The following is a 21,653-nucleotide window of genomic DNA, read 5'->3' on the forward strand; positions in this document are numbered from 1 at the left end:
ATATAGATATGTATACAAATAAATAAATATACTATTTTATGTTCAATTTGTTAAACTTTATCAGAAGTCCCTCAAGGTTGAACATGTTTAACAATTATTATACAATCAAACCAAATGCTAGCCTAAAACTATATTATGACAACAATATATTAACACGAGGCCGTATCGTTTTACAACGTGTCGTGGGCAGTGGGCACAGGTCCTTATATGATTATGAATATTGTACTCGTTTTAAAGAGAGCCAAAAAAACCTGGGAGTTCTGGGAACGGGAGTCCACGTCGAGTTGGTGGTCCGTTAGCTATAACGATGTGAATATTTAATATAACTACATTCCCCATAATGCTTTAGCGTTAACCTCTGAACAGCTGATTGTCAATAATGAAACAACAATGTCTGCCGTCTGCAGAGAAGGAAGTGTCTCAAAAATGGAGACCGAAGAAAAAGCTTCGGCAGTATCTAATAGGTAAACACGTTTTACCAATGTAGCTACATCCAGCCAGGGGACTGTTGGTTTTATTTTTATTTTCACATTTTCCCGCAGAGACATTATTCATAGAACCACGACCTCCCAATGTGCTACCAAGTCAGCCAAAGAGCATCGTGTAGCGCTTGTAATGGAAGGCATGACGTTAACATGTAGACAATACTATACATGGTCCATGAATATCTACTGATTAGTTGACATTGGAGATTGCTACACGTGGCGTACAGTCTTTCTGGCTTTGTTATTACAATATTTAATGGGGACTACACATTCGGCATGTGGTTTTAGTGTTGTAGTGTAGGCCTGTATCTAGTTTCGTTTCCTGTCACACATTCCCCAGAAACAATCCAAGAATTATGTGTTAGACGCAGTAGCTGGGCATTTGTAAGATGAATAACCAGTTATTCTGCTTGTAGGATAGGAATACACCCCATTTACTGCTCGAGACCTAATGGCATAATATATATTGCACTTAAATTAAAGTCTAGTAAATGTCATCATTAATCCTAACGCGTGTCTGTAACATCAAAGATCAGTAATGGTACGTATTTAAGAGGTAAACTAACAGAATTCCTCTAGCTGTCCGTGATGCATTTTGTGCCACAAGAGGGTGTTACAACATAGCTCTATCATGTACATAAACCTGTAGTATAAACTGTCAATCTGTGTAGTTCAGATGGCATTACAACACATCTTAAATGGAGGACGCTAAAACATACGTTTTGAATACATAATTTTAAATAATATTCTTGGCCCTCTGAAGTTCAGTTAGTTTAAGGGGTCTACCATATAATTAATATAGCGTTGCACTAACCGCAGTACATGTTCACTTAAATAACTACACATTTAGGTCAAGGTGATTCCAAATTCAACCAAGCGTATACATTGGGTTGCTCATTTATCTGCATGATACAATATGTAACACTTATTTTTTTTCCACTTTATCAGCTCAGCATTGCAATCCACCATGGACTTCAATCCAAGTTGTGTGTGACACTATTTGCCTAAAGATGGTCTAAAGTAGTATTGACCTTTTAAATAGTTTACACATTTATCTTTTTCTCAGCATGATAGTTGATTCAGCGCAAAGGATCACCGCCTTCTAGGAAGTAGGTTGGTAGCACATGGTTACTGTGTACTGAGGACAGAAAATCAGCAAATCTACATGGCGCCTAGTACCCTTGTTGACATGGTAGCTAAACTGTGGTCTTTAACAGGGGTTTGGTTGTAACTTATTTGTTAAGAACTGAGGCTGGCGCTAATCTTTTCGTCTGTACCGTTTAGCCTCTCGGGTGTGTGTGTGTGTGTGTGTGTGTGTGTGTGTGTGTGTGTGTGTGTGTGTGTGTGTGTGTGTGTGTGTGTGTGTGTGTGTGTGTGTGTGTGTGTGTGTGTGTGTGTGTGTGTGTGTGTGTGTGTGTGCGCGTGTGTCAGTTAATAGAGAGGTTGAGGCAGTGTTCAGTTTCATCATGCTGTTTATTTCCCCACTGCCCAGTATGTGTTGAGCAAGGGCGGGGCAGAACTCTGCGTGTGTGTGTGTAGCCGTGTTTGTCTGCTTGTGGATGTTTCCAGGCTGCTGTCAGGCACATTGAGTCTCTACAGGGGAATCGTGCCTTTCCCTTTAGTGTTCCTTCTGTCTTCTTTCTACCTTGTATTCCACTTTTACTCAGAATTTCCATGAAGCCCTAGCCTTTTTGGCTTTCTTTCAAGCTGCATATTCTTACCTTTGGTCTGTATGAGCTATATCATATAAAGCTGTTTCATGACCGCTGCCTCTGTTCTTTTTCAGCAAGATATTGTGACAGGGACTGTCACTGATAGACGAGCCATGCTTGGTACTTTTCTGTGTGTTTAAGAGTGTGTGCGTGTGTTGAGGCCTGGACTGGGAAGGTCTAGCTCTAACCTGCTGCTATTAATATCGCCTAACGAACATAATCTGGAGGATAGGTTATCCTCTTACATTTGTTGGCTAGTCTACCAGGGGGAGGGCTGGACATGCAAAGAGGGCGAGCCCGTAGCAGTTTCGTTTCCAAACTTACTGGTCACCGTTGATAGTTCTTTATCTCTCCCTCTCTCTCTCCCGCTCTCTCGCTCATTGGTGCTTAATTGACAGAATAGAAACCAAAACATAGTTGAGTTATGTTTCTTCTCTCTCTCCTCCCCTCTTTCATGACTAAATAGTTGTACTAGTCGAGAAGGGGTAGAACGTGCCTGAGTATGTGTACATGATGTGTGCTTACTTGCAATAATAATAGTTTAAATAAAGTCTACAGTGGAAAGCCGGTTGTATCAAGTTATGAACACTCTACCAGCCTATTCAGGAGCTAGAATATCTGCCTGTTGGAACCTCAGGTAAGTGGCTTACATTTTTGTATGTTTGCACCATCATGTTTTCATGATCTTATTATTATATATATTTTATTTTCTCTATTTTGTAGTGGTTTGCATATTTTGGCTATTTTTTTTTGGACTATGTTAAGGCGTAAGACGGAAGTAGAAAGAACTACATAGGCTTATAAGAGAATAGATAATTAGGTGGATGTTACACAGTATCTGTTAGACAGTATCTGTGCCTCATCCATTTTATTGTGGTAATGCCCATAGTTCCACAGCATAGCGACAATTTAGGTAGTGTTGTTCTCGGTAGTCATGTGTTGCTACTGAGCGTGGGTTTCCCACAGAGTGAACTCCTCTCTATTCAATTATTATTGTTATAACTTACTCTATACAATATCATCTGCTGGACGGAGATGGCAAATGGTTTCCACATACTTAAGAGGCTTTTCATCCTTTTGTTTTGAACTGCTCTTCTGTATTTTCTTTTGCAAAAAAAGTCCTTTCCCAGCTGGTTGGCTTTGTAGTAGTGCACTCAGTTCTGTCGCTGCCACCGTAGGACAAAGGCATGGTTTAGCCATGCTCACATGCACATTTGTGCTTATCTTTTAACATGGATCGTCTCTGATAACCCAGAGAGAGGGTACAGTGCGACACTGTACTCTAGCACTGTATAAGAACCTATCAATTCCAGCCCTTGCCATAAAAGATAAGAGTTCACGAGCGAGAGCTCCTATCTATCTATCGCTCTCTTTCTCTTTGCTTTTTATTTCACCTTCAACCCTGCCTTGGAACTCCACCTGTTGGGCTTGATTGGCCAGTGAGACGAGGAATCACAAAGTTAGACACAGAGCTGTGACAGAGATTCAATAGGATTAAGAGTTGCGGTTTTGGGTTCACTGTCGGGACACATCGAGGGAGAGAGACATTTGGTATTCCAATCATCCCGCTCCTACTCTTAAGAATGGACCAGATCACCCGCTTAATGCAGTAGGTGTTGATCGAGCATGCCACTCAGCCAACATGTTGTATGTTGATTTGTCTAATCTCGTAACTTCTGTGCAGTTTGACCTAACCGGTTTCAGAGTGTATGGTCGCCAAGGACCTCATGTTGTGTGGGGAGTAGCGCATGTCCTTTGGTGGGAGGTTGTTTGTGTATAGGTGCTCAACAGTCCAGACACGCTTTGTTCTTGTGTTCTGCTGGTCTGAATACTAAACCATGACAATGTCCACAGAATTGTAAATCTCTCTATACTGTTCTTTTCACTTATTGACTAAATTAGAACTCACTCTATCCTTAGCCTCAAAAAAACAAACATCATGGGGAATTGTTAACTTCTCTAATGTTAAAATTGCTTGGGTGTTTTAATTTAATCTTTAATTGTATTCATGCAAAAGGCAATGCCAAAGGGCTATTTTAATTTATAATAAGGAACCATTGACACAGAAACAGCAGTTTTGCACTTTCCATTAAGAGCTAATCAATGCAAAACCTGAACACAAATACCATGTCAAATAATCCAAGGGCTGTGAGGCAACTAGTTTTCTGCTATAAGTAATTACGGATACAATGTTTATTACTCTGATGTGTTCCTACCCACAGTTTCATAAGAGGTAGACGTGTAGTCATGTTTCTGTGTTTGACAGCTGAAACATAACACTAGGTGGAAAAATAGGGGCCATTTATCATACCACTTATAAATCATCTCAAATGTATAATAATGTATTCTTAATGATTAGTTCATCATTAACTAAAGGATTGTAAATGAATGTGTTGATAGTGACCAGTTCATCATTAACAAAAGGATTGTAAATGACTCATGACTGTTTGGCATTAAAGTGTTCCATCCCGATGCATTGATGCAAAGCCTGCCGCTGTCCTCCATTCTCACGTACATTATGCATTGCAGCGGCGGTGGCGGCGAAGGCTCTGGTCTGGACCGGCTACTCCCCACGGTGAGCACCGGCCTGTCGCCGAGGAAGCGGACCACCAGCCAATGCAAGTCGGAGCCCCCTCTCCTGCGCACATCCAAGCGGACCATATACACCGCGGGCCGCCCGCCCTGGTACAACGAGCACGGTGCCCAGTCCAAGGAGGCCTTCGTCATCGGTGAGACGCTCGCACGAGCCCCGAGTCACAGAGAGAGCCGACTGGGACTTCGTCCTCGTCGCTTTTATACATTTCCGTTTGTGTTCCCCATGGAGCAAAGGTCCGCCCGTGATGTTTACACAACACTACACCCTGCGTCGTCAACAATAGCTCTGCGTCAGGGTGATATGCCCTGCATACCTCACCTTGAGTGAGATGCCTCGATCCACACGGGGTTAAAAAGGCATTACCCTTTAGAAATGCATTGACTTGTTGGACATGCAATGGCAATAGTCTTCAAGCAGGTATGTGGTGTCTGTGTGTGGGTAAGAACACACGAGACATTCATAGCTGCTGCAAATAGATATTCACTACCATTTTCAAATGTATCAAACAAAACATCAGTTTAATAGGAGGGAGCTGTGCCTGTGCCCTGTACTTTCCATAATGTCTATCTGCTGCTTCTTGCTGCAATCCTATTGGGTCCCTCAAGAATGTGCCTTCCTTAAAGGTATCGAAGTTTCTCAGTAAGGAACGTTGTTTGTTTCTCCTTCAGGTCTGTGTGGAGGAAGCGCATCAGGGAAGACCACAGTGGCCAGGAAGATTATCGAGGCCCTTGATGTCCCTTGGGTTGTCCTACTGTCCATGGACTCCTTCTACAAGGTACGTGTATTAAGGCTATGTACCTGTGTCACAGGACTATGCAGAACATTAAGCAATTTTACATGTCCTGGTTTGCCCTCCAAGCCATATAAACATTGAGATCTGCTGATCACAAAAGTCCTGCCCTGTTTAATAGGCTTCTACTCTCTGTGCCTAGCCCCCCCCCCCCCCCCCCCCCACACACACACACACACACACACACACACACACACACACAAATACACACACGCACACACACACACACACACATACACATACACATACACAAATACACACACACACACACATACACACACACACACACACACACACACACACACACACACACACACACACACACACACACACACAAATACACACACACACACACACACACACACACAAATACACCTCTCTACTACCCCCCAGCCTCCTTATGTAATCATGCCACGGTCTGACAGCAGTCATAAGGGGCGGCAGGCCGCTCTCATCTAAATGTCATCGGTGTAGAGCACCTGCCGTTGAGATGCCTGCAGCTGGGCCAACACAGATCTGCCTCTGGAAAAAAGCAGAAAAGGCCTCCTGGACTTTGTATCTGTTGTACCTGTGACTGTGAGAAGCACAGTTTAGACAGTGTGCCGCCAGAACATGTTTGCTGCTGTGTCCTCAGACTGTAAAAAGCAGAAGTTAATTTTTGTTTTGCAAATATTTCAACATTATGTTATGTGTATATGAGTTCTACATTTCAATGTTTGGACACATTAAGTAAAGATATAAATATGCACAAATACATGCACTTGTATGAATACCTTACACACACAGCAAACACAAATACACACTCCAGGCTCGATACAGACGTCAGAGGGAGGCTCCAGCCGTGCCTAAATTTAGGTCTGCCAAACTCAACTTCTCTTAAAGTGTGTGTGTGTGCGTGCGAAGCAAGCGTGCTTCACACGCATGCTTCGCAGTATTACAGTACACAGTAGTGTATTGTGAAATACAGAGGGTACGATTCAATACCGTCAAAAATACAGACGCTTTCTATCATACATTTTCCAACATCTTATGAATACATGTTCAATTATGTTGATAACGTTTGTATTTGTATGAAATTGGTAAAAATTGTTAGCAGGATATATAATTAAATAGTAAAAAATAAAGTATTTGCTGTTGCATAGTTATTGAGACTGAAATAAGTTTGTTCACAAACAGTTAGTGGCTGACATGGTTCGGCAAGTTTTACTATAGCTTCCTGAAAAACATATTTTTAACCAGTGCTGTCGTGGTGGACTTTTCAAATAATTGCACATCTCAATTGCAGTTAATGTAGTTTGAATTATATATATTTTTTTGTTATTTTGGATATTCAGCAAGACATTTCAAATTACAGCGATCTGACCCGTGGAACTAAAGTACGATCACCTGTTGGGATGTACCGGCAACCGGTGTAACGGTAAACCCCGATAAATATGTTGTCGATAAAAAATTGCGTTTTCATTTCAAATGCAAATATTATTGCGGTGGATAACCGCAATAAATTTTCATTCCGTTACATCCCAATCACCTGTATGAGTCCCATATGTCTAGCGGTTTATACCTGCCCAGGAGACCGTTGGGCAGCAGCACTCCTCAAAAAGAGCCATCATTTGGTCAATATGTCTACACAGTGGTCATATTACAAAGTTCCATGTCCCAAACAATAATAAAAATCACAATGGATAAAACATTAAAATCTCTGAAGAGATCCCGCTAGCTGGAAATTAACAGTTAAAAGCAAGTAAAAAACCGACTTGGCCAATGGCGCACCATTGTTGTTGTAATGCACGTACAGTGCATACTCTCCGTAATACAGGTGTAATCCTTTTTGTGTGTACACTGGTTGATACAGGTTAAACCAGCCATCTCCACACTCCCTCAAGGAGAGTGCTCCTGCATGCTCATGGTGCTCCACTTCCATGCAGGAGATCTCTCTCAGAGTGTGTGGAGGTATCTCCCCAAATGTGTGTGGAGATGGCTGGCTTAACCTTCACATTGATTGCTCAGTATGCAACAGGTGTGCAGCCTCACCCAGCCCCAGAGTCCAATCAGCCTGACTCGGCTAGGTGAGGCTGCTTTAACCAGGGGTTATCCACACATACTCCAACACCGTCATATACCCTATACCTGGGTGAAATTACAGAAAGGTATGAATGTATAAAAGCCAAACCTTCCATGCCTAGTGTGCATTTAATATGTTGGCCAATATAGTTTAAATTGCTTTTAGACATTTTTTTGTAAGGATGCACGATAAATATCTGGTCCGATATATTTCCGTCAGATTATGGTGCATTTTTATTATTATGTACTATACCATCAATGAATTTATAGCCGATCAATAGATGTTCATTGGAAATTAATTTTGCTTAGATTGATTTGATTAGATTAGCCCTTAGCAAAAGCTGCACACTGCTTTTCCACTCACACCAACAAACTTCAGCACGCAGTGTGGGTGTAGTAGATAAGGAAGCAAACATGTCATCACCAGTGTGGACATTTCTCACAATCACAAGACAACATTACAGTTGCTATTTGCAATGCATTTTTAGTAGAGCTGTCAGTTAAACGCGTTATTAACGGCGTTAACGCAAACCAATTTTAACGGCGTTAATTTTTTTAACGCGCGATTAACGCAAATTATTATTATAAATTATAAATTATTATTTTTTTAAAAATAACGTTTTTTTTTTTTTGTTTTTTTTTTGGGCTCAAAACAAAGAAGCAGTAGCCTGACTGCTATGTTCAAGGCATATCTTTGTATGTTCATCGTTTGATTGCATTATAGGCTTTTTTTTTGTACCGTCCTGTTTTGATCAGTATATGCCAATGTTGTTATCAATAAAAAAACATTTGCACAAGGCAAGCCGATGCACTTCTCCATGTTGATAAGAGCATTAAAATGAGAAAAATTAATGGGACAAAGAATTCAAGGGATATTTAGCATAGAAAAAAAAATTACGATTAATCGCGATTAATCGTGAGTTAACTATGGCATTAATCGTGATTAAATATTTTAATCGCTTGACAGCCCTAATTTTTAGCTTGGGTTCCAAGAAGAGGGGAAATGTCTACTAGTTTTATAGTAGACCAGTTTTAAGGGCAAGCAAAACGAGTGAAACAAGTTTGTCCAGTGGTGCAGAATAGTGGTAACGTTTTAAAGGCTAACGTTGTATAACTGCTGATGTTGTCCTCAGGTCCTGTCCAAAGATGAGCAGAACCTGGCTGCCGATAACAACTACAACTTTGATCACCCAGACGCCTTTGACTTTGACCTGCTGACACACACGCTGCGCAAACTCAAACTGGGCAAGAGTGTGAAAATCCCTGTGTACGACTTTACGACTCACGGGCGACAGAAGGAGTGGGTGAGCGAAGCGAGACACTAAACGCTGGGGTACGGAAGCAATGTAATGGACTGAATCTCAGAGTCATTGCTCTGTAATCCCACTTTTATGGTGACCCTCAGGGGCTTTTATTGGAATAGCGGTTCATCACAACCACAAGTTGTGACGAAGGACAGTTTGATGGATACACCATCCCCTAAGTCCTCTAAGTGTCCATGAAGAGCCTCCACAATGAGCAGAAGGGGGGGGGGGATACATCATACAATGTCCCTACTGCATTAAGCCACATCAGAAGTCCCACCTGTTCTAGGAATGACCCTTTGCACAATGCCGATAAAGGTTGTTGCATTTCAGTCAATTACTTTAATCGGCGTCCATGTATGGAATCATGTTCAGCCATGGTATAGATTTTGATGGGACTAAAAGTATGATTGTATTAACTAACACACTCTCCCGGCTTCTCTCCCCCGCGGCAGAAAACGGTGTATGGCGCGAGCGTTGTCATCTTCGAGGGGATCATGTCCTTTGCAGATAAAGAACTGCTGCAGGTTGGTGCAGGTTATCGACCACATCGGACCCAAGTGATGCACTGCCTCTGTAAAAGGCACCGGGGACACATTTCTGTTTGCCCTTACCTGGGTTTAAGAATGTATTGGTGGATGTTAACCAACCTAAGAGTTTTTCCCTTAGGTGCTTCTTTTTTAATGCGTGCATGAGTGCGGATGTCGGTGTGCGTGGTTGTGTGGGTGCGTTTTGTTTGCATGTACATCTGCATAAGCGTGTGTGTGCGTGTGTGCCTGCTTATCCAAATAAATGTGCACTTTCTTTACGTCTCTACTCAATGCTTCAGACCCATCTTGTCTAAGTGAATTCATCCTTCATTCAAGCCAAGCTCGACCTCATTCTGTCACATTAACCTTCATTTGACATCACATTACCGGTACTGTGCCGTCATAGAAAGTCTCTCAAAAGAAGGGGAAATAAATATGCCATGGACACGAAAGATACTTGATGTATTTCATATTTGTATGCAATATTATGCACATCATATATATATATATATATAAATACAGTTGTCATGCAACTGTTGTGTGTTTAGCTGCTGGACATGAAGATCTTTGTGGACACGGACTCGGACATCCGCCTGGTGCGCCGGCTGCGGAGGGACATCACGGAGCGGGGCCGCGACATCGGGGGCGTCATCAAGCAGTACAACAAGTATGTGAAGCCCGCCTTCGACCAGTACATCGAGCCCACCATGCGTTTGGCAGACATCGTCGTACCGCGAGGTGAGTGCAACCCCTGTTCACCTCAAAACAGGAGGTGGGCCGGTGTCTTCTTACCACCGCAATCCACAAGAAATGTTGTAACTCATTCACAGCAGTACAGAGAGGAGTCATCGATGGCTCTGAGTCAAGAGACACATTTCCTTACATGCTGGTCCTTGTTTTATTTTCTTGACCGTGTGTATGGTTTAGGTGGTGGCAACATGGTGGCCATTGACTTGATTGTGCAGCATGTCCACAGCCAACTGGAAGAGGTAAACACACTTTCTCTTTCTGTTAAAATGCCCACTCAGCCATACAAGCAGATAGGCACTGACACACTGCCAGCAAAAAACTAAAATACAGGAAACTAATTTGGCCTGCAGAAATAAAGATAAGGCATGTCAGTTCCAAAGAGAACCCAATTTTCAAATCAGCTTAGAAATATGACGCAGTAACTCTTCCCCTTTTGAGCTTAAGCCCAGTTTCAAGGAATATAATTGGGTCTGCCATTACAGACCAAATGGTTAATGCAAAAGCCTTCTTACACCCTCTGGTGGATATAACGGGCACTACACTGAAAAACCCGGTAGCTCTTAAATGCCACAGCCTGGCTTAGAAAATCAATATATTGCAGTAAGTACTCTTGAATTGAATTCTATGTGCTTCAGCTATTCAATTTATATATATACACATACACACACTTTTTTGGATGAATGCGTGCCGCCATTGTCGATTGATTTGCAACTATCTTACACACATTAGAATTTCTTTTCAAAAGTTGGACTCACTACACTCACAACTGTCCACAGCGCACACACTTAGCCACTAGTGAATCTTGTGTCACAGTGTGGTCGGCTTCACCCAACCCACCATTCCCCGTCACTCCTTCCCCTTCCCCTTCACCCACACCATACAAACTGCTCACAGACCACTCTCTCGCTCTCCTCTCCAAACCACCAACCCCCAACCCTGCCATCGCTCACAGCGAGAGCTCAGCGTCAGGTAGAGTAGCCTTTTATCCTGTCATATCTTTCATTCTAACTGTCTATCCACTCTGGGCTCCCCCTGTCCCTCCGCCCTGGGCCTTACTGGGGACCGGGACAGCTCTTTGGAGCAGCCAATGCCTTTAGGGATTCTGTTGGCTGCCAGAAGGGATGGGAATAAACATGGATTGAAACCGCCCCCTGGATGCAGTGGTGGCAGAATAAGTAGTATTAACAGCACATTGGGAAAGCATTGGCATGCATAGAAAGATATTCACATAATGGAGTGAGATGTATACGTTTAAAGTCATAGAGCGGGCACTCCGACTGCTTCGCGTACCCCTGACGGCAGTGTCCGCATGGCTCTGGTGCAGCCAGCAGTTGACTCAAAGCAAAGGTGTTGGTTTCTCCCCCTCCGCCATCTTTTTACTTTTTATTTTCAGAGAAATTACAACTCACGCCCCTTCCTGTCTTCTGTGTAGAGAGAGAGAGAGAGAGAGAGAGAGAGAGAGAGAGAGAGAGAGAGAGAGAGCCGTGCCAGTAGAGGGGAGAGAGAGATAGATGGCTAAAGAGAATGGAAGGGGAGAGGAAGCTGTTGCCGCAGCTAATGTGACTATCAAAGCCACAAAGTTTCCAATGCCGTACGGCATACACACTTTTTTTTTCATGTTTTTCCATTTGAGTGCGGTGGCCACAGTCGCTTGAGAGAGACAAACAGAAAAAGAGAGGAAGTTGATTTGGTGTCTTTCTTTAGAACGTACCAAGGTCCCTGAGTTGTAATGACACCTACGCTGTTCACCTCAGCATGCTGTAGAAGAGTGACAGCCACGCTGCGACCTGTGCACATCTCACACACACAACCGCACCGTCGCAATACACAAGATGACACGCACATAAGAATTATTGAGCAATTTCACTACAATCTAGGACATGAGGGTTTTTTTTACAAATATATGAACATACATTGATTTTAATACGTGATGATCTGCAGAAATTTCATCGGCCAATAATGTCGGCCGGGCGACGTGCATATGTACCCTTGAAGGGCTACTACATAAACACATGGAGCACATAGCATCACACGTTACAGTGCACAGGCATGTGGCGGCTGTCACCCTCCCTCACCACTGCCCTTCCCATCGCTCCTTCGACCACCCTGTGTTGTGTCTCTGTTCTCATCGTTCTTCCTCTTTTCTTTTTTTGTCCTTTTGTGTCTCCTCTGTTGTTTTTGTTTTTTGTCGTTCTTTGTCTTCTGTCTCCCAAAACCCTTCTCCACATAGAGGAAACTACGCTGGGATATGTGAGACGTTTTGATATGATTTCTCTGGTTCTGCGCATCTTTATTTTGCAACCTTAAAAAAAGAATCATGTGGGCTAATTGTTTGTGGTGTTAGAAGATCTGTTCATTGACCAACGAGCCTATCGTTGTAACCTTCATCAGAGGAGGAACACTAACCCAGCTACACTTTTCACTTCTAAACGTGATGTGGAATTAGCTGAAGGAATAACAAGCCAGCAGAGACCTGTCATGGAAACGAAATTTTTGGACATTTTGGCTTTACTTCAAAATACATCAGCCTTGTACTTGTTGGATTTTATATTCTTAAGTCTTCCAAGCATTTCAAGGCCCTGGTTTGAAGGAACAATTGAAAGAAAATTTACTTTCCATGAGGCTTTTCTGCACACTTTTGAGTGGCAAACTTGTTGTCCGTCTGCTTCAGCGTCCTTCAGACTCCCTCTTAAGCAATCCAGTTTAAGAGGTACAGTTCACACCCGCCCACACTGCACTTCCATATTCCTTGCTGTTTTTTTAGTAACTGGTGAAGAGATGTAGCGTTCACTCACTCTGTCCCCTAACCAGGTTATATTTCGCCTGCAACCTTAGTAGTAACGAGTGTGTATGTACTCATTCATTTATATGTCTGCATCTGCATGTGTGTGTTTGTGTGTGCGTGCGTGCATGTGCGTGAGCATCGGTTGCTCACTCACATTCAAGTAAACTGCCGTCGTCTCTATGCTATGGTGCCCGACCGTGTACCCTCCCCCCTCTGCTTTACCCCCTGCTCTTGTCGTTGCCGTGCTAACAGGGCAGCTCTGGCCTCGGCCCACCAGGCCCAGCCCCTCCCGCAGACCCTCAGTGTCCTGGAGAGCACCCCCCAGGTCCGGGGGATGCACACCATCATCAGGTAGCTCCCCCGACCACCAATCAGGACACGTCTGTGGCGTCCTCACTGCGAACACCTTGCTCAGTGGTTCCTGCCTTGGGGTCAGGAGCCTGACGTGCTTATGGGGTCGCAGGAGATGGCTGATCTATGATCTAGATATTTGATCGTTCATATTCGTCATGTATAGATAAAGGGGTTCAAACTACTACGAATCATTTTGTGTGTAGTGCAGCGATGTGATTACATTCATTGGGACATCGATATCACCGGCAGATGTTGATTGGGCGTAAACTTGGTGCTGCAGCAGAATAGACACAAATGTACGTTGGGGTCGCAACCATTTTCATAGGGAAAATGGTTGGCTAGTCGTTCAATCATGTACGACCTTGTAGTGAAGCCAGGCTATCCAGTGTTTGTGTATGCTGGATTTGATACGAACGTATGGACTGAATATTTCTGCCCGCTCCAGAAACAAGGAGACCAGCCGTGACGAGTTCATCTTCTACTCAAAGAGGTTGATGCGGTTGCTGATCGAGCGGGCGCTGTCCTTCCTCCCCTCTCAGGTGCCCGTGACATGTGACACGTGTACCATTCATTCATTCATTCATTCATTCATTCATTCATTCATTCATTCATTCATTCATTCATTCATTCATTCATTCATTCATTCAGACAAAGGTTTAAGAATTTAGATGATGTAGGAAGTATGACCATATATGGACCCGGGTGAAGAGCATGGCATACCTTATCGGTTAAAAGAAAAAGTGTCATACGAAGGAAATGCATTGCTAGACATATGAGAGAGAGTGAGAAAGGTTTTTTGTATTTGATGCTGATCATTTCACATCGGCAGAGAGAGCTGCTTGTGACAACCGCATGGAAACTTCTACCTTGAATGGAAAGACGCCCTGGCTTTAAACTAGAGCATCGCAGACAAGCATCTCAAACACACCTACTTACACACACGCACGTTTAGATTCTGTACGTGCAAACTCAACGGTCATAGTGATGGTCTGGTGTTTGTAACCCCGCAGTCCCACACCGTCCAGACGCCCCAGGGAGAGGACTACGAGGGCAGGTCCTTCGACGGAAAGAGGGTGAGGGTCCCCCCCCCCCCCCCCGCCTTCCCCCTCCCCCAATACCCATTTCCTCCCATTTCCTCAAAGCCGCCCCTCAAGAGAACCGTCCCGTGCCGTTGACCTCCCTGCCCCCCTGCCCCCCGCCCCGCCCACAGGTGACGGGCGTGTCCATCCTGCGGGCCGGGGAAACCATGGAGCCGGCCCTGAGGGCGGTCTGCAAGGACGTCCGCATCGGCAAGATCCTCATCCAGACCAACCAGGACACGGGGGAGCCAGAGGTACACGCCACCGCGGGCCCCGGGGCTAGTCCCCTCCCACCTGGGCCTTGTGGACCCTCCGTTAAGCTAGGGGAGGCCATTCGGAGGAACCAGACCTGGACCCAGTAAGCTAGATTCTGGAAGAAGCCGACCGATGAGGTCCCCGCCCTCCTTTCATGTCCCACTCTCATTCCTCTTCCCATTGGTACACGACTAGCACACTAGCGTTTGCAATGGGTCCGCCTAGCCCTGAGGGCAGGGCAGCGTGCGTGCAGATACCCTGGTGGGTGGGTGGGTAGGCGGACAGGTATCTGTACATTCAAGCAATGAAATGCTTGTACAGGCTTATTACAGACGTGCTTATTACATGGCCTAAACTGGCTTTACAGCCGTGGTGGCCTGAGAGCTTTATGTAAAGAAAGCAAAAGTTCCTCCCCGGCTCAACTGGTTGAATACGTCATTGGCAGAACAACAGCCAGGCTGAGGCTTCCCACGCACACAATGTGTGCTCTCGCAGTATGGGGAGAAGAATTGGGTTAAAGCAACCATCCAATTGCGTGCTTTTCCAACGCTGCTTTGGTGTGTTGTGCAACTCGGCCCCCCTTCAACCTCTATCTCAGTTGTCCATTACAGAAGCTCTGTAGCATGTGACGTATGAAAGCCACATCCTGCCTTGCCTCACCCCGCCCTTAACCTTTGCCAGCTCCACTACCTGCGGCTGCCCAGGGAGATTGGGGAGGACCACGTGATCCTGATGGACTGCACCGTCTCCACGGGCGCTGCCGCCATGATGGCCGTCAGAGTTCTGCTGGTGGGTGTCTGGAAGGGGGGTGTGCAGCGTCTGAAGCACAAGCGTCCTGTTGTTACTACTGAGCAGCTACAAGGGGTCTGTGTTTGGGCTTGTTCTCTCAGGACCATGACGTCCAGGAGGATAAGATCCTGCTGGTGTCCCTGCTCATGGCGGAGATGGGAGTCCACTCCGTGGCCTACGCCTTCCCCCAGGTCCAGATCATCACCACAGCGGTGGACAAGGAGGTCAACGATCTGTTCCACATCATCCCCGGCATCGGTGAGTCGGGAGGGACGCACTGGAGCACTTTGTTGTTGTGGTCGGAATATTGAGGCTGAGCGGAAGTCATGTAGATGTGACAAAACAAACCATGACGTGAACGTCACATTGCCATCGTGAGGCTGGGCTATATTGATAGTGAATGAGAGCGATAGTATGTATGGCTGATGATGATGTGTTGCATTGATTATTCTTAATATGGCTGGTCATCAAAGGAAGATATATTTATGGATGTATACGAAAATTATGTTGATTTAAATGTTAAAGATTGAAGAACGCAATAAATAAAGGCCTATACTGTAAGTACTAATTCAACATTTTTGTTCTCAATTATGTTGGATGTTTTCCTATTTATCAATAATATGCTCTGTATATGTGCTTAACAGTGTTCCATGCCATGTGAGATCAGGACAGGTGTGAACCTGAAAGCTTAATTGGAAGATTGTTCTCAAACATTCCTAACCATTTCAAACATGTCATCCGATGATTTCTTGCTGTGCAGGTAACTTTGGGGATAGATATTTCGGTACCGACGCGCCCCCGGATTGGAGCGACGACGAGATGGATGAGCCCAGTTACTGATTGTCTGGCAGTGAGAGCACCGGCTGACTCACTGTCTGGAATGGCACTGAGCGACTGTCTGCCAGTGAACTACTGTAACCTGCCCCGGTGATTCAGCAAGATGACGTTTTGAGGACAATGTTTCAAAAAAATCCCATAGTGGCCGCACTGGGCGGTAACATGAATCCTTTGCTGTCAGGGGCCAATACTGACAAGGTGATCTTCATACGAGTGCCCCAGAAACGGTTGTAGACACAAAGAAGGTTTCAGAATGTATATTATTTTGTATTGAGATTTGTTTAAATCTTTGTTTATTTGTATTTTATTTTGTGGACCGTTAAAAAGCGCTGTCTTTGTTCTATAGAGTTACAAAGTATGTGCACCTGTTGCCAAATGTATTCTTTGCAAAATGTCATTTTATTATCTAAATTAGTAAAATTATTTTAAAGGGGGTATCAAGCTTTAAGTCGTGCAGTATGGAAGGATACACTTGCATGCACTATCAAAAACACAGCCATGTGTGGGCTAAAGACTTGCTGTTTTCTTGGCTACATGCAATCCTCAGACTGTTCAACAATGTGTAGGTGCATCTGCTCGTTTTTTTTTTACCTGCTTTTTTCTCTTCAATGTGCACATACATTCTTCATAGAGGTCAAGCCTGTTTTTGGCCATTTGTTTTTTTTATGCCGTGACTTGGCTATTGCTCTAGTATTCACTTAGCAGTGTTCATTTGTCCACTTCCATTTTTAATCTATGGATCTGGTCTGGTCCTGTCAGCATGGTCATATATCAGTAGGTGAGTAGGGAATTGGCATTTTCAACAGAAAAGCAACCACACACATGATTGATACCGCTTTATCCAATTTGTTTGACCTGATTTATCATAATTCAACTGAATTGTATAAAGTACAGAGAAGTGAAGAGAAGTGCTTGGGTAGTTAAAATTATTTTTAAATTGCCAGGGCCTGAAATGCCTTTGAATTACAAACGGTATGACTTGAATTATTAATTGGTTCCAAAAATCCCTCAAGTGCTATAACGTAATGTGGTGAGGATAATGATTTCACTGTGACAGTGAAGAACCCTAATTAAAAAAAAAATTGTGACGATGGCAATGCATAACCAAAGCAGATTGAAAGGTGAGATAATATGTATAGATGCATGCTTCTCAGCAGATATTCTTGTGATGGCTCGGTTAGGTGGCTCCTCGGTTATGCAAATTGGTTTTAACACGTTACCTATACGTTAACTATAGTTGCTTAAATAAGGGTAACTTGTATTATTGTTATCATTATTATGTTAATATGATTTTCTGAAGATGTTTGCTTTGTGCTGCTTACTGTAGTGTATAGTCTACTTCAGATAACTGCAATATGTTTATTTATCGAGAGAGAGTTTAGTTTGTTCCTTCATTTTTAAGATAAATAAAGAAACCCCTATTGTATTTATATTTTAATCATTTTGAAAAATCGAAGCTTCATGTATTAATATATTGTTTTGAAATTCCAGTTAATGCTCAATAAAACAATCACTTCTTTATTTACTCTTTATTCCCTTTATTCATGGTGATATTTTGACCCCTGTTTAACTTTACAACGGAAAAATTAGGATGATTGGACAAAATACTGTATCCGACGAAGTCATACTTATCCCAACTAACAAATACAACAAACTGAAGCACGTTTCACTCTTTGATAACCGTGTGGTCTAACCCAAGCTTTGTCACAGGGACCAAGTTGTATCACTATCAACTGAGTACGCTCAATAAAACAAGTCCCATCAGTCATGAAAACCGATGTGATCTGTATTATTTCAATGGATAGTAATTGTCTACATCTTTAAAAAGAACAGGATTCGTGCTTGGCTGGCCTCAGCTCATGGAAAGTAACCTTGATAACCATCTAACTGCTTTTTTTTTTCTCATCCCACTAGCTGTTGAAAAAACTGCCAAGGTAGCATTATTGACACACTTGTAGCGGGTCGACAAACAATTATACGCTTTGTGCATAAGGGCCACTCACACATTCACTACATGTCACTACATGTGTGTAGTGGTTTTTGTGCTGTATTCAGGCCTGATGTAGTCTGCAGTCTTGATCTGAATTTTGTTTAATTGAAATAAACCAATATTGCAATTTAACACTACTAAAATAGCAAAATTACAATGTTCAATTAAAAATTGTTTTATCGGTTTCTTTTTTTAGCTAATTTTATACAAATGTTTACTTGAAATCGGTGCATATTAGATTTAAATCATATCACTAAAGTGTATTTTTGGGTTATTGTTATACAAATGTCATGGAAAGTTTACCACCAGTGCAGAGAAACAGGAAGGGGACGTGTGTGTGTGAATGCGAGCGTGTGTGTGTGTGTGTGTGTGTGTGTGCCTATATGGGTGGCTGTTTGTGTGAGCATGTTTGTTTGTATTGCATCCTCATTGGTTTAGTGGAGCAGTCTTGATGAGGTCAGAGCACTGTGCTGCCACACGAACCTTACTACCTGTGTACATCCTCGTCTCAGTTTAGCTGGGCGCCTGTCAGTGTGTCGCGCGCACACCCGCCCGCTCCTCAGTCACATCCCCTCCGTCTGATGATCAGCGTCTGGTGGCCTTCTCTAATCTGCCTCATCTCGGGGCTTTAGATGCTCTGCTCTCTCTCTCTCTGGGTAAGTTTAACAATCAACCCCCTAAAGCTGTCTGCTCTTGAACTGAGGTTTTAATCCTTATATAAGCAATACTGAAGTTATGTGAAGAAAAAAGTTAAGCAAATCAGCAACATTTCAGGATTAGTTTGGTTAATGTGTTTGTGTCGGTCTGGAAGTGGAGCTATGAGTCTGCCAGCCGTAGTGCTTGAATATGAATTATTTAGATGAAGAGGTTATGCCTAATCATGGAAAGAGGGCTTCAGTTGTGTGTGTGTGTGTGTGTGGGTGTGGGTGTGTGTGTGTGTGTGTGTGTGTGTGTGTGTGTGTGTGTGTGCGTATATGTGTGTGTGTGTGTGTGTGTGTGTGTGTGTGTGTGTGTGTGTGTGTGTGTGTGTGTGTGTGTGTGTGTGTGTGTGTGAATCAGGGGATTTGTACAATTTATAAGGAAAATTGGATCTCAGGATTGTCAATAGTGCATGCTTTAGTCCTCAGATCGTCATCATGAAACACCATAATTCAGCAGCGACTTGTCACCTGGAAAGGTATTCGTAATTTTGCCATATGTAGTAGCTTGTTTTTGTTTTCTGATTTCATTCTGTAATTTGTTTTTTGTATGGTACATACAGGCCGAAAGACACTGTTTAAATACCTCTGCTAATAATTCTAAATCAAAGTCGACCACTTTCGTCAAACTTAGAGGCAAGCTATTTAGTAGAATAAAAATCCCCCCAATTTGATTACACTTATATTTAATGATTGTGAAATGTCAAAGAGAACATTTGTAGCAATTTATTGATGTAACAAGTTTATGCGTATTATAGTTTTGTACTGCTCCAATTATAGACTGTTTAGATTGATCTACAACACAAAAAACAGACAGGGCTCTGCTTCATTGTAATGACTGCCGCCAAAATGTAGCAAGGGCTAAGCTATCACAATTTTCAAAATTAGTTCACTCTGTAAACAAAGGTTTTGATAACTTAAACAATTCAAAGATTATAATCACGCTTAAATTGCCACTTTATGTATCGCTCCATACAACGATTATCCTGATAAGGTAAATATGAATGTCGCAATGCTGGTAAAGCCAGCGGTTCAACTGAGACGCAATGATCCAATGGACCAGTGGGAGCGCGGCGGCCTGCGGGATGGTTTCTCCTCTATTGGGTGGTTCTTTCCAGGACTGTCACACCTGAGCATGGTACCTTGAGGCTCAATCTCAGGTTTGTCAGCCCATGAAATGCTTACTCGTCTCAGCGTAGCACGAAGATTGAACACCACTTTTAATTATTTGCATACTTGTTTGCCTGGTTTTCCCCAGCTTCAACTAGATGTAGAAGCAAAGTGGATATGAATGATTTGAATTGTTTTTTTTGTTGTCTTTTTTGCAAAGGAGAAATTGGATGGAACATAGTCATTTGTTTTATTTTTTAATTTTTTAATTTATGTCTTATTATTTGTTTATTTATTGTGTGGTTGTATAAACAAAGTGTAACGCCTTTAACCAATTTAATTGAATCATTCACAAAGTTTGAATAGGCCTTTTCTGTATCAGAGCAATGGTCAATCCTTCTCAAATCAACGCTGCCTATTCACCAGTAGAGGGAGCAGTCATTACACCAATGAACATTGCACGAAGTTTCTATTGTCTGTTGAACCAAACATTCTCATAAAATTCTCATCGAATCACCAATATCACGGAATCCTTTATTTATACTGATGCAGTATTTCCATATGTGCTAATGGGGAAACTTGATTTGACCAGAGCCAACATTATGTGACTTAACGGGTATTGTAAGTATGCTTAAACCTTGCTCAAGGTTATTAAACACGTCATGCTTTATTACATCCTCAACGCAACCCATGTCAGACATGAAACAATACCTTGTGTTTTGATCGAGGGCCAGTGACCAGGGTGTCCCTGGTGACCTTACCTTCATTGGGGGGGAGGGTCAGACTGGGGAACCTGTTCTCTATGGCCACGTTTGGCCAGGTAACGTCATGTGTAGCCACAATAACAGTGTGTGTACATTGAGTTTTCTATTAATTTTTTCTTATTTGCTCGAATATAATTTTTGTTGAATATAGCTTGAATAGGAACGGCAATAAATGTGCCTAAAACATATGGATGTGTCTGTTTAATTAGGTAGGATTTATAACAAAAAATATAAACATATGTGTGTGTGTGTGTGTGTATTTGTGTTCATACAAATGCGTGTGTGTATGTGTTGTGTGTACACGTGTTCTCTGTGTGTGTATATTTGTGTGTGTATCTGTGCGTACATATGAGTGTACATATGAGTGTTTGCATGTATTTATAAATGTGTGTGTGTCCTCGACGCCCTGTAGGGCTGCAGGACAAGGTCTGAGTGTCAGGCCAGGGCTAGACCATAGGGGACTAGACCATAAAGGCCAGTCCAGACCGTAGGGACCAGGGCTAGGCCATAGGGGACTAGACCATAAAGGCCAGTCCAGACGGTAGGGACCAGGTCTAGGCCATAGGGGACTAGACCATAAAGGCCAGTCCAGACCGTAGGGACCAGGGCTAGACCATAGTGGACTAGACCATAAAGGCCAGTCCAGACGGTAGGGACCAGGTCTAGGCCATAGGGGACTAGACCATAAAGGCCAGTCCAGACCGTAGGGACCAGGGCTAGGCCATAGGGGACTAGACCATAAAGGCCAGTCCAGACGGTAGGGA

The 21,653-nt window shown here is 43.2% G+C and overlaps 1 protein-coding gene across 9 annotated transcripts; it reads left to right on the forward strand.

Moving 5' to 3' along the window:
* The first annotated feature begins 344 nt into the window (after positions 1 to 344).
* Positions 345 to 17,848, forward strand: uckl1b (uridine-cytidine kinase 1-like 1b). 9 transcript variants are annotated; one of them, XM_060049589.1, is made up of 17 exons: positions 2,069 to 2,834; positions 3,638 to 3,806; positions 4,727 to 4,926; positions 5,462 to 5,568; positions 8,778 to 8,948; positions 9,404 to 9,475; positions 10,027 to 10,216; positions 10,406 to 10,467; positions 11,123 to 11,197; positions 12,459 to 12,478; positions 13,266 to 13,364; positions 13,813 to 13,906; positions 14,378 to 14,440; positions 14,578 to 14,700; positions 15,383 to 15,490; positions 15,592 to 15,748; positions 16,251 to 17,848. In XM_060049589.1, the coding sequence occupies exons 2-17, from the start codon at positions 3,781 to 3,783 to the stop codon at positions 16,328 to 16,330; spliced, it is 1,647 nt and encodes a 548-aa protein (XP_059905572.1). In that variant the 5' UTR covers positions 2,069 to 2,834; positions 3,638 to 3,780; the 3' UTR covers positions 16,331 to 17,848. The 9 variants fall into 9 exon arrangements, 8 of the variants coding, with proteins under 8 accessions (XP_059905556.1, XP_059905590.1, XP_059905580.1 ...); XM_060049573.1 differs by lacking the exons at positions 2,069 to 2,834; positions 3,638 to 3,806 and adding an exon at positions 346 to 464; XM_060049637.1 differs by lacking the exons at positions 2,069 to 2,834; positions 3,638 to 3,806 and adding an exon at positions 849 to 1,026.
* Positions 17,849 to 21,653: the final 3,805 nt, after the last annotated feature.

This window comes from Gadus macrocephalus, chromosome 1 (genome assembly GCF_031168955.1).
Source record: "Gadus macrocephalus chromosome 1, ASM3116895v1".
Lineage (NCBI taxonomy): Eukaryota > Metazoa > Chordata > Actinopteri > Gadiformes > Gadidae > Gadus > Gadus macrocephalus.